This window comes from Trachurus japonicus, chromosome 10 (assembly GCF_045865225.1).
Source record: "Trachurus japonicus isolate A0001 chromosome 10, Traja_1.0".
In the NCBI taxonomy this organism is placed as follows: domain Eukaryota; kingdom Metazoa; phylum Chordata; class Actinopteri; order Carangiformes; family Carangidae; genus Trachurus; species Trachurus japonicus.
In genome coordinates this window covers 21,078,666-21,091,900 of record NC_140916.1, presented here as the reverse complement: position 1 = coordinate 21,091,900, position 13,235 = coordinate 21,078,666, and the positions used below count along the sequence as shown (strand labels likewise).

At 42.2% G+C, this 13,235-nt stretch overlaps 3 protein-coding genes across 4 annotated transcripts in view; 1 reads left to right on the top strand and 2 right to left on the bottom strand.

Annotated features, from left to right (window-relative positions):
• col23a1a (collagen type XXIII alpha 1 chain a) overlaps positions 1–2,465 on the bottom strand; it is a 113,448-nt gene extending 110,983 nt beyond the window's left edge. Inside the window, exons 1-2 of the mRNA XM_085789994.1 lie at positions 1,839–2,465; positions 1,100–1,169 (exon numbers count right to left, since the gene is read on the bottom strand). Of these exons, the coding sequence (XP_085646120.1) occupies positions 1,100–1,169; positions 1,839–2,198 (430 nt within the window). The 5' untranslated portion in view covers positions 2,199–2,465. The remainder of the gene's footprint in view (positions 1–1,099; positions 1,170–1,838) is intronic.
• A 727-nt stretch (positions 2,466–3,192) lies between these two features.
• On the bottom strand, positions 3,193–11,161 carry LOC146979945 (dual specificity protein kinase CLK4-like). 2 transcript variants are annotated; one of them, XM_085789968.1, is made up of 13 exons: positions 11,043–11,161; positions 9,540–9,700; positions 7,965–8,214; positions 7,231–7,333; positions 6,851–6,917; positions 6,619–6,735; positions 6,355–6,521; positions 6,173–6,267; positions 5,946–6,075; positions 5,774–5,856; positions 5,605–5,684; positions 5,432–5,522; positions 3,193–3,970 (listed from the first exon to the last, which is right to left on the bottom strand). In XM_085789968.1, exons 2-13 carry the CDS (start codon positions 9,698–9,700, stop codon positions 3,755–3,757), a joined length of 1,560 nt encoding a protein of 519 aa, XP_085646094.1. In that variant the 5' UTR covers positions 11,043–11,161; the 3' UTR covers positions 3,193–3,754. The 2 variants fall into 2 exon arrangements, with proteins under 2 accessions (XP_085646094.1, XP_085646095.1); XM_085789969.1 differs by having other exon boundaries at positions 9,540–9,669.
• Positions 11,162–11,633: 472 nt separating this feature from the next.
• On the top strand, positions 11,634–12,484 carry tmem126a (transmembrane protein 126A). The gene has a single exon (XM_085789972.1). It carries the CDS (start codon positions 11,777–11,779, stop codon positions 12,392–12,394), a length of 618 nt encoding a protein of 205 aa, XP_085646098.1. The 5' UTR covers positions 11,634–11,776; the 3' UTR covers positions 12,395–12,484.
• Positions 12,485–13,235: the final 751 nt, after the last annotated feature.

Below are 13,235 nucleotides of genomic sequence, written 5' to 3'. Positions count from 1 at the left end.
ACAGTCCTAATCAGGCAACTTTTTACAAGGTGCGCGCCTGATTACATTTCTACTGAGTCATGCTTAGTAGGAATTTGTTGAACGACAAAAGTGAAATTACAGTGAATACCTGCTGTAACTTCTATCATATATCAGTGGCTTCAGTTTTGCCAAATCAAAAGCAAACAACAAATACTTGTACCAACTTCAGCGAGCAGCCAGACAGAGCGAGTGAGCCATCTTGGCAGAGCAGACTTCAGACCAGAAAACAGAATGTGTTGAAATCGGGCCAGAAATTCCACCAGTGAATGCTTTCACCTGTTCTCGTTGTTGCAGGCTCTTCACACCCAGACACAAAGAGAGAGAAAGAAAAACTAGCAAAGGAAATTCCCCCAAATCTGCTGATAAGTATCTTAATAACCCAACCTCTGCTTTGACTTCTTGATAGAACAATTTAGGAGCAGAAAAATGTGTGGGAGCAGTTTCCCTTTCCTCAGAGACAATGGCAAGATTCCACTTGAGAATAAAACACACACACACACAGACACGTTGTTGCTCCAGGCCAGAGGATTTGTCTGTCTATAAACCACTTTACTTTCAAAAGGTGAAAATTGCCCATGTAAACCGGTGCATTAAGGCTTCACACGTCAGAGCCAGCAACTTTCATAAACAACTAAATAAAAGAAATGGCATCTTTGTTTGATTCACAAGCACAAGAGAGGTGTCTGTACGTAACGTGATGCAGATCACACACTGTTCTCCTCCCCAGGAACTATCACAAGCACTGTAATGAACACCGCAAGCCAAAAGTGGACAATCTTGGCACACAGCCGCACCATCTATTAAAGTGAGCATCACCCACTGACACCAGGGCGGCTGGGCTCAGGCTGGACGTCCCAACCCCACTGATCTGCTGAGTGCCGAGCCCCTCCGTCACCGTATGGGCCCTACACAGGTTTAGGGGTTGCAATCTCCCACGACAGAAAAAAAAAAACACACACACAGACTCAGGAGCATCACAAGCTGAGGTTTCATGAGCGGTCGGTGAAGTGTGGACTGGAGATAGAGACTTCTAGTGTATTGCTTGTTTAGTTTATGTGTTCTGAGAACAGACACATACCTGGAGGACAGGAGCACTCTGGGCCAACATCTCTTGCCCTTCGTGTTTTCGGGACGAGCACCATCATTTCCTGCAGAGACACACAGCAAATTCCAGTTTAAAAAAAGAAAGAAAAAGAAATACAGTCCCCACTACACATGGATGCTGAATATTCTCAGTGCAAAACAGTTATTGATGAAGTGATTAAGTTTTTATTTGGTTTGAGTAAGTCTTGTGGCCTACAGAATTGGTCTATGCTCTTAAGAAGAAAAAATAATAAATGTACAGGCTATCATTAGGCTGAATTTCATAGATTGACTGAAATTAAAATAATCCCTGCGGTAACCAATAACAAATTCTGAGATCATGATCTTTTTCCCATCAAACAAAGGTCTAGACCTAAAAAGATTTCCTCAATTTCTTTCCCATGTGATTAAATTATAGGTTGGTATATCATCTGCGGTTATGTCACCCTATACAGAGCTTTAACTGCAAACTAATTGGCCAGCTGCATGTCTGTTAGATCCCCGAGGCCATGCATTTAAAAAGAAGACTGATTTTTAGAGGGAATTATTAAGAGTACAGTTACCACAGATTACCATGTCTGTGCGTCTGCAAACTTTACTGCACATGTCCCCTGTTATTACGCACACTTTGCGCACAGGCGGAGCGGCGGGTCTGTCGGGAGTTTCGAGCTAACAACATGTGCATTTGTCAACAATTATCGGTTTTAATTAAATCCACAAAAGACGCCGCGTACCTCTTTCACGAGCTTCCCTATTGGGTCGCTCAGCTCTGGAATTAGGGTCCCATCCTCATTTAGAAAAGCCCTGTGCGGCGGGCTGAACACGGACGCTTTGTCCATCTCCATCTGGAGTCGGTTCTCCAGCTGGAAGGTCTTGAAGCTCATCAGGAGGCACACGGTGATGGAGCTCAGGGACATGAGCAAGCACAGAGCGATGGGGAAACCTGGCAACCACCTCCGCACCGCAGACTTGGTGGCACACTGACACACCGGCTTACTTTCCCCGATGGAGTCGCTGGCTGTATCCATGCTGAAACTCTGCTTCAAAGTCCTCTTGGTGAAAAGAAAACGACCCAAATGGCTCGTTTTGTTCATGCAGTCCTGCGACCAAATTGTGACCAGCCTCTATGTGACTAACTAAACTTGTTTCTTAACGCACTCAACAACAACAACAAGCGGCTCCAGCACGCTGCAGGCTCAGGATTCAAAACGCTGTTAAATGAGTCTTGGAACAAGAGGCAGCGGCTCCGGGTGCCAAGCACAGAAGAGAAGAGGCGCCTCCTGACTCACAGGTCGTTGTTTCCTGTTGGGGAGTATCCGACATGGATGTGCAAGTGCAACTACCAATGCGTCCAATTGTTTGCCTCCCTAAAAGTTGCACGTTCAACTAGTTGAGATGCGCCCGCCCTGCGGACCACGTGGGAGGCTGCAGATTGACAGCTGGGTGAGACTGCCAGGGTTTGATCACACTGAGGTCTCCTCCGTTTGTTTTGGGAGAGTCCATGCTGCTTGTCCGACTGTTCAGAATAATTTCCAAACCCATTGTAGTCGACCGAAATTTATACTGACAGGAACAGTGGATTAATACACTTAGATATGAATTTTGCTGAGTATGCTAATATTATCTTTACAAACTTTCAGTCAAAGTGTAAGAGACGCATACTGGCCACACCTATAATAGAGAATAAGTAGTAGGCCTATATTATCTTCTATAAGTTTGAGATCGAACATGTGAACAATGATAATACAGATGTCAGCATTTTGAAGTAACTAATAAGCTTATATCATTGTTTTTGTTCAGACCTGCTTCTACGTTCTTGTCTCGTCGATTTGAGACCAGTATCTTTGCAGTTTGACAGGTTTTTAGCCCACGTTCATTTCATTCATCAACTTCTGCGATTAGGATCAGTGCAAATTCAGTGACACTATGAAAGGCTCAAAGGCAAAACTGCATGAAGACTCTCTCCTACATTACGCTCTGGCAGCTCTAGATTGTTCATTTTGCTGCAATACTAAAGCTCTTTACTCCCACCCTGTGGATTAAAGAAGCTACTGCAGCGGATTTAATAACGTTTACCGCCACACTTCATGTCATCTATTCACGTTTATTGAGAAAATGTACATGACAATGCAAAAAAATTACATAACCAGTCAGTGAAAAAGAGAAATACCTGAACAAATTCTATTTACAAGGTTTTTCTGCCTGCCATAGCGTTTTACATCTACACTGCTGAATAAATTACTGGTGAGACTGAATCAGGGTAAAGCACATTTGACCCACCTAGTTTTACAATGCGCACACAGACAACATGAGCAAAATTGAACTAATAAGAAATAAAAAGAAAAACGTTCTACAAAAATATGACCAGGCACCTCACTTGAAATCATTATGGCAAATAAATAGACATCACTTAGGGGGACATATTACATCATAACATGCTGCAGATGAAGCCAGAGCTGAAATGTGTGAGATTAAAAAGCACTGATTTAGGGACCAGACACAGCAGAGCAGGGCAGTGGACTGATACAGTCAGTTAAGGTACACCTCTCCTGGAGAGTCAGGAAGTAAAGGCTAGCACCGAGCACCATGATTAATGCCATGGTGACACCAGGTTTTGACCGAGGTTATAGGTCAGGAGGGTTTACAGGACTCAGGAGTTCGGTCTTCTTTTGCTGCTGCTACTGGTGCTGCGTTTGCTGCCACTGCTGCTGCGTTTACTGCTGCTGCTGCTGCTGTAGAAGCAGGAGAAGAAGGGGTGACGGAGAGCTTGTTCAAGACTGAGGCGCTTGGCTGGGTCGTACTCCATCATCTTCTCTATCAGGTCAAACAGCTGGTGGTGGTGTTCATCCTTAGACGCCATGTAATGCTGGTGGGAAAAGACAATTAACAGTTAATCTGTCTCTTTTATAAGTGTGACACAAGAAGTGGATACTTAATAGTTTTGAGGTAGGGGTTTATTGTGAAGTAAACCTGAGGAATATTTGTGTGTAATCCATCCAAGATTCACATGTCTAAATGTATGCATTCTATTTAATATTGAGTGAAGCTACAGGCAAACATGAGCTTTGAAGAAAGGTTCAACATATTTCACTTGGACATTATGTGACCAACACATGACCTTATTAGCTCTGTCCAGCAGATTAGAAATCCAATGACCATATGCCTATGCCTATACCTATGCTCGGTCACATGATGAAACATGTAAACATCAGTTTTGAAGTTGATGGATGTGCATTTCATACATTTAATAAAATGTATGTATTTTCTAAGGCTGTCAAAGTTAACGCAAATCAATTCTAACAGCGTCAATTTTTTTATCGCACGATTAACGCCGGCGACACACAGGACGCGGATGCGCCACGAAGCAGAGCCAGTTTCATTTCAGCGCCCATGTTAATGTGTCGTTCACACCAGACGTGCCATGGCGCGATCGCGTCAATCCTGACAGGATGTCAAACAAAGAAACACGAGAGAATCTGGCCGATTTTCTAAATAAAACATTGCGATTGGGGAATGTCAATGAGGCCAATGTGTGTGTGTCTGTGGCTTGTTTGTGTTTATTTATCTAAACAGAGAGCGAGAGAGAAGAACACACACACACAATTGATATATTTTGTGATGACTGCTCAAAGTGAGAATGTTAGTGTGAAATGTAACACTACACATTGTTTTCATTAAAAAACATTTGCACAAAGCAAGCCCATCCACTTTTCCATGTTGATAAGAGTATTAAAATGATAATTCATGGGACATTTAGAATAGATAAAAATGTGCGATTCATTTGCGAATAATCGCAAGTTAACTATGACATTCATGAGATTAAAGGGACAACGAGGAGTTTCTATTTGGTTATAAAAAAAGTCTTGCGTTAATTTGGATGAATCTTCGCTACCCACACTTGTTAATGGCTCCATTTTCGATAAATATATCGTTTTGTCTCTATCGTTATTTTGTTATTATTAGTGGTGGCGGAAATGCTGGTCGAGCCGACCAGCGTTTCCTTACTTTCGGTTTTGCGGCGAGTCATGAGAATAACGCAGCCAAATCGCCGTTTATGGTCGGAACTACGACGGTATCTGATCGTCTTCGAACCGCTGACTTTAATTATTGATGAATGAAAACATGAGTCTGTCTTGCGGCGGTCAAAAAAATGTACGGTGCGCGCGGAGGCTCAAAAATGTAGTGTGAAAACGCTTCGCTTTTCCAAAACTCCTCATTGTTCCTTTAATCGTGATTAAATATTTTGATCGATTGACAGCACTAGTATTTTCTCAATGTCACTTGAACACTGGCTGTATGTGGCCGTCTCCAGCTCCTTTCCACTCACCTTGAGGGGTTTAAAGTGTTTCCTGACATATCTCCCTGAAGAACTGTGTGCATCCCAGTCTAGTTTGCACCGGTGAACGTACCGCCGTTTCCTACAAAACATGCAATAATTATTATGAATCAAAACATTTACCAGTGTTTGACTCCATTGTTTGTGTGTTTATGTGCTCTTACTTGGTTTTCTGCAGGAGATCTGTAGGGATGGGGCCCAAGACTCTTTCCATCATCGCAAGATGCTCTTTACTGTCATGGGTCTAGAAAGAGAAGAATGTGGGCTAACTTAATAAATGCTGGATTTATATCATATCAAGTATTAGTAATTGTGTTCTGTAATCACAAATACCTGGAAGAGCGTTGATCCAAGGTAGTACTCGATGAGTATACAGCCCACACTCCAGACATCACAGGAATGGTCCCAGCCCAAATCTGAGAGACATGTTGATAAGTGAACAACAGGTCACCAAGTAAAGGTTATGACCTCAGTTTTACTGCAGTGCTTTAAAACAAATGCTTACCTAAAATGACTTCAGGAGCACGGTAGTGACGCGTTGAGACCACAGACGTGTGGTGCTCATGTTCGTAGGTGGCGTTACCAAAGTCCACAATTTTCACATCTGCGTTCTTCAATGTTCGTTCGTCACGTTTCTGAGAACAAGTACAATATAATGAAGTCATACAGCTGCTGGCACAAACAAGAACTCTGGCCTTTTTCTGGATACAATTTTTTTTTAAGGACACTTACTTTGTCAGGGTTGTACTCCATATCATATTCTGAATCAATGAAGAGGATATTCTCAGGCTTCAGATCTGTGTGAGTCAGCTTGTTCTTGTGCAAAACTGAAAAACAAGACCACATACATTTTAAACCCGGCCTTTTTTTTGGAAACACAAAATACTCTGTGCATGTGTGTGTCCAGTACTCACATCGAACTGCTCGGATGATCTGGTATGCCATGTGTCGGATGTGTTCAATGGGGAAAGGCTGGAAATTGTTTTCCTTGAGAAAATCATAGGTGCTGAGGCCAAGGAGCTCAAAAGCAATACAAACGTGGCCATGGTATTCAAACCAGTCCAGCATGTGCACACATGCACTAAAGGGAAGGAAAGGTAGAACAGATGTAAAGTAAATTTCTTGCTTTATACACTCTGAACATATTATATTTCACAAGTTAATATGGGTTGACTTACTATCTCTTGTCAGTGTCAAGGGACTTCAACTGTTCAAGCACCTCTACCTCAGACATAGCTGCCTCACGGTAGCGGTCTATGTTTTTAATGATCTTCAGAGCCACACGAGCTCCATTACTGTAAAGTTTACAAACAGAACATGTGTCAATATCAAATGAAGAGAAGCAAATAAAAACTCTCAAAAATATCCAGAATGTTTACAAATGAGGAATATTTACGGATTTATACTTACTTAGAGTGATCAATACATTCAACGACCTTCCCAAAGGCACCCTCTCCTAGAGTACACACAATCTCATCTACAGAAGATAGAGAGTTTAAGTTAGAGACACAGTACTGACAAAGTGAAACACTGTCCTTTGGCTGGTTCACTGCCTGATGTTACATTGCTGTTTAGATAGACTACTATAACAGGCTTCTCAACACTGGCATACAACTCAATGCTAAAAATGTTACACTGACAAGCAATATCTAACCTAAACAAATTTAAGTCTATTGACCCAAATACTTCATCCTCTAAATTAATGTTTGGAAATAAAAAACCAGACAACAAGAGAGTGAGAGACACAAAGTGTGAACAACAGTAGGAAAAAAAAGGTATATATTCTATACATCTCGCTCTCAGCATGTCTCCACTGTGATAGATGAGGTGACCCTCGTCATCATCCTCAACACTCCTGGATCTTTTCCTGCTCCTGCGGTGTTGGCTCCTCCTCTGCACCGGAATCCGCAATCCGCCATCACATCAATAACCCATCAGTCAGCCAGCACCAGGCCACCACAATGCGACATCGTCATTCATTCAACCAGGCCAAGGGGGGGAGGTGTAGGGGTGGATAGATTCGGCCCGTTCAGTAACACCGCCAGGCGAATGGACGGAGCAGCAAATTCAAATTCAGCCCCGTCAGAGAAATTGGGCGCCAGCCACCACATAGTGTGTGTTACAGAAGAAAAACATGGCAACAAGATTTTCAGATGAGAGACTTTCTCAAAGTAGTACAGAAAAAACTCAACTTGAGTGATTACAGTCTTTCTACATGTAGTTCTTTCTAACTCTTTACTATCACGCCCCATGACTACTCACTAAGATTTCAGCAAATACTGGGTCCTCTTTTCTCTTGAAAATCAATAAAACACTCACAATCCCTTACTTCCTGAGCCCCTAAGTCCCCTACTTGTCATTACTGGAAGTCATGCTTAATAGTGAGGTGTGGGACACACACAGAGATACAGAGAGACAATAGAGATAGGTGTTAAGCATTGGCTAAACACCAGTGATAATGACCCTTTCGATTTGGTGGTATAGACAAGGGAGAGGGATAGATGGGACAAGGAGGTTCCCGTACCGAGGAGGATCTGTGGCGAGAGTGGCTACGCCTGCGTCTTCCGTCTCTGTGTCTGTTGCTGCTTCGCCGGCTGCGCCCACTGCGCCCACTACGCCCCGATGACTTGCTGTAGTGGTGCCAGTCAAGGTTTCTGTCCTTGTAGTTGTCTTCGCGACTGTCCTCCTCATAGGCCATATCCAAACTGCGGCCCTGGGTGCGACCTTCCCGGGAGTCCAGCCTCTGGTTCAGACTGCGAGTCTCCAGGTAGTGCCTGCAGTCAAAGAAAATATAGGGTACAGAGATCAACAACAAGAACTACAAAGTGTAGGTCAGGTCAGGAACAAACTAGTTTCTTGTCTGTGATCAAGCTCTAAGTGAAGACTGGATAGGATGGTGCTAATGGTCCGCCTATTGCCCGACACTCTATCCCCTGTGCCTTTTATGTAAGATTTGGAATTAGCAACATGCTGATTTACAGTCGCCAAACGCCACGCATCCCGTTCAATGACATCGCCCAGTGGAGAAAGCATCTTAGGGGGGGATTATCACTGTCCAAATAGTATTTCGAGGAGTATCCAAATGCTAACACATAATCCCTCGCATCTGGGCAGTTTTAACATTTACATGCCTTCCTTGAAATTCAAACTGAAAGATTAATAGCACAATCTGATGGAGCATAATACGATATGTGATTCTACACCTGCAGGCCTCTCTCCACTAGAAGTTAACACCTACATGGGACCGTTTCTGCCAATATGAAACGGCAAATATTCTCTGGGGAAGTTTGCATATTTCTTATATAAAAATTCTTGTTACTCTCTAATAGTTCCTCAAACAAACCTTGCTCTTAAGTATTATGTTTACTCATTATGGTTGACTTTGCTCTGAATGTTTCCAATTACTTCCAGCACACCCACCAAGCAAGCTCAGTTAGCACCTAGGCATCTAAAAAAGATCAAGAAACCCCAAGAGCCCTAGCACCCTGGTAGTGTCAGATGTCTTCCAGAAAGAAGTCTGCCTCTCTACAGGATTAAAATTAGAGTAGATGGGGAACGAAACATCTAATGTGACCCCACTGACCATGATACTTGTCCACAAAAAGATCAAATTGCAAAACACAAACAGTGTTTGTTTTTGTCAGTATGGAGCATATCCATTTATATACCTGAGGCCTTACAAACTTAACTGGAAGAATAAAGCAAGAAGAGAAGTACCAGCCTCTAAATTTCTAAAACTAGTAACATAATGGTTAACAGGCTGCAAACTATTTTTAAATCCTAACTGACCTGCATTTAGAAATTGGTGCATCTTGATTTAACCACTCTGTCAGCACTTATTATATTAGTCTTCTAAAGCATATCATCATATCATAAATTTAAACAACCGGTAATAGATAGAAGATACAATTTTCATTCTGATATCAATCTCAACTTTGCCAACATTTTGTTTTCCTCAATTGGTTATGTAGCTCTGGTCACACAAAAAGCTTTCCTACAAACTCTCCACTTTGTTACAAATGTGCATAAAGATAAATCAATAAAGTCATGAATTATAAACAGGCACAATATTAAACATCGATTCTAGGTTGATGTTTACCCCTCATGTGTCTTGTGGTGATGGTGAGTTCTTCTCGACTTATTTTCTCTTTCGCTGCTGTGCGAATCTCGTTTCTTTCGTTTGCGACACTCCATCCTCTCTTCCCAGCTGTACTCGTCCAGCCAGACACCTGGGGAACGCATTTGATTTGAGTGACGCATCTGGAATATATGGGAAAAGAAAGAATAAAAATGGCATCACCTAGAGCACACCCATTAATGACAAACATGATAATGTTCATATTCATCAATAACTGCATAGTTTTTGTATTCATGGCCTCACATGCAGCATGACAAACGGGTTTGTTTCTACAGAGACCCCTCCCCCACTACACTGCAATATGTGTGTCTGCAGACAACTAGCATGAACAGCTATAAATCCTAATGGTTATGTAATAGACTCCCTTATTAAACAAGTACATCTGAAACTATTAACGGTTTATGGTGGAGGAGACATTTATAGTGTTATACCAACATGTTACAACAACAGAGTCGGTAACAATTCCTAAATTAGCATTATGATTACATTATTTCCTTACGTGTTACTGCAAGGTAATTACCGTTGCAGACAAACTACACCATTTGGGTGGTCTACGATGCGTTTGAGACTTTACAATAAATATGAACACAATTGTTTAACACATTATAATTCGACAAAATAACCCATTACAACATGCAATGTAGATCTTCATCGAAAATGCTCTATGTTTAAGCTTTAATGTCCTGGTTAAGCCAGGATAGGTCAATAACGTCCGTTTCCCAATTGCGTGGCTGTCTACAGAAACACACCATAGTTGCGCAATGTAAATTAACAGTTCAATAATAACCAAGGAGGAAACGTGACTCAAATACATCCTGTAATCTAACCTGCCACTCTTCGTGGTCTTAAATTATTGAGTAAATGCTAGGAAAGCACGAGCCGCAACAGCTGTAAACTTTGTAATGTGAGTTAACCAATGTAAACGTAGGCTCGGCGTAAGTTATAACGTTACTCCCAGGCTGTTCGGGCCTGACCCCATCCACCCCACTTTTATTAATCGTAACATATATTTTGGTAACTAAACAAATTAAGGTTGTTATATTTTACAGTTTTTGACTGTAACTACTCAACCGAGCAGAGGTGGATTAAACAGACAGTCTTTCAGGTCTAGTCATTTCCAGACCAACAGGCCCGTCGAGCGCGGAGCACGATATGCCCCTCAAAACAATCAACATTGCGTCGGTAAACATGTTATCATCACACCGACTGAGTGAGTTGAGGAAGAAAACAGTCTTATCGCGGTGAATGTTTTATTTATTTATTTAAATAATAACCTATTTTGCAAACATCCTATATCCTGAGATTTATCATTTTAGCCACACATGTAGGCCTTCATATCCTGTTGGCGAGACGTCGAATATCGAAAAAGCTAACTGGCTAACGTTAGCCGAAAATAAAGGACATAATAACCTTTGCGAAACAGAATAAAATGGCGGTGGATGACCGTAAAATGATTCCCCTTACCTTCCTTTCACAATTATGCGGTTCAAATCGGCAGAATGATCGATTCCGCAAAAACGTATGAACAAAGAAACTGAAAAATGCCTCCGATTACTTTCTTTAAAGATGGCGAACTTCAATCTGGTGGTCGACGTTCTTTTTCCTGAACGTTCGCAAACACATTCCATGACGCAATGCACGGCACTGACGTAACCACGTGTACGAGAAATATTATTTCGCCCTGAGTTCAGCCTTTCAGGTAGTCAAGTCAACCTTAATTTACATAAAAAACACATTTAAAGCACACATATAATTGCCTTTATGAACATTTTTATATCCACATTACCGGAACATTCAGAGAGGTTTCTGGTATTACATCAAAGAAGCGCCTACATCAGATATCTGGAGTGTTTGAGCCTGTGAAACAGCTAACCTGAAGTTTTTCGGAACTCCCCATGCCTTTAATATGAAGTTGGCGTACACAAAGCCCTGCCACGATCGTGCATTTTTCGCACAATTCTGTATGATGGAAAAACTAGAGTGTTTTTTGTGCTGCGTAAATCAAGCCTGCGAGATATTACTCAGGGCACCCATATCCATTGGGTCGCTGTGAATTATGGGTAAGACATGTCTGCGCGCTGTGTCCATCCTGAGGACAGCTCTACCTCAATGTGCAAACAGGTACACAGGATTTCTAGCTGCACAAACCGAGGCACTGTCGATTTAAACTGTACGTTTTAAACATCAAGTCTGGAAAAATGTCGGAAAGCAGCCAGAAGGACAGCGTCTCTGGAAAAGCGCTCACCAGAGGAGTGATCGCTGAAATGCTGGCGAAGAATTTCGAAAAACTTCCCGACACTGACCAGAAGCTCTTCCTCTATGGACCCTTGTATCTCGGGGGAAACGCGGCTCTTGCTGGATTAATATCCAACAGCTTGTACCGCAGAGCCCTGAACGTCACGCAGGCGGCGGTCACCTCCGCCCTGCCGATGGCCGTGCTGCCCTTCATGACCACAGCCGCCCTCTACAACGCAGTGGTGTCCAGCTCCCTCATGTCCGGTGACCTTAACTGCCCCTCCTGTGCCCTGATGCGAGGTGCACTTGTGGGTGTGTTGGGTGCCGGTGTGTACCCCATCCTCCTGGCCTTACCCGTCAACATTGGCCTCGCATCCAGATACAACACAGCACCGATGCCAGAGAAGGGCAATGTGCTCCGCTACTGGGTGGACCTGTCCAGACCGATCCTGAGACGCATGAGGGCCGTGCTGGTGCTCCAGGCTTTCTTTGGCACCTTCCTGGGCTCCAGACACTATGAATCTTACACCAAACTGGCTCAGATAACATTTGGTTCAAGTGGAGAGGAACTCAAAGACTGAAACTTATGAAATGGACCTTCAAATAATGTTGTTTTGTATTGATTTGCCACTATTCATATGGAATATGCAGAAATAAAATGAAATTTGGGCTTTGTAATATTGCTGGGCTGTCTAAATTTACATTAGATTATACACTTCTTGCTTTTCAGGTGTAGGAAGATGATTTGTCCCAGTCAGCAGTTTTATGCATTGATGACGAATCTTGCCCAAACCTGGCTTTATCTCAATGCATATTATTTGAAAAGAGCTGAAACGAGTCGATCATTAGGCAAATGGTTGGCAATAATTTAAAAAAATGGGATGTCATTCATAAAGCAAAGTGCCAAAAATCTGTTGGTTCCAACTTCTCTAATTTATTGCTCTTTTGTTTTTATCACTGTTTCTATTAAATATGGACAAGACAAGTAAATTAAGACAAGACACCTCGGTTGCAAATTATCTTTTTTTTTTTTTTTAATCAGTAAAGGTTAATCTGTAAGGGAAGTAAGTTTTGGTTTCAGCCGTTTTTATTACAGTGTTTAATGTGGTTTTGTTTGGCTCTGTGAGCTGCCTGAATTAATTTGTTCTAATCTCATCAAATATTCAAACCACATGTGGTAGAAAATCAATAAAATGACATGGCTCATGTATTATTGTGACAACCCTGATTGTGTGAGTCAAGTTCAAGTCAACAAGCAGCACCCCGATCGGCTGTAAATCTTGATTGGACAGAAAGATGGAAATGAATCAACCCAAGCACTGTCACAAAGAAAATTAACTGCTGGCATGAGTGTGTGAGTTTATGTTTATTAAAGGCTGTTAAAGAACCAGACACAATTTTTGCAGTAATGTTAAAGCCAAA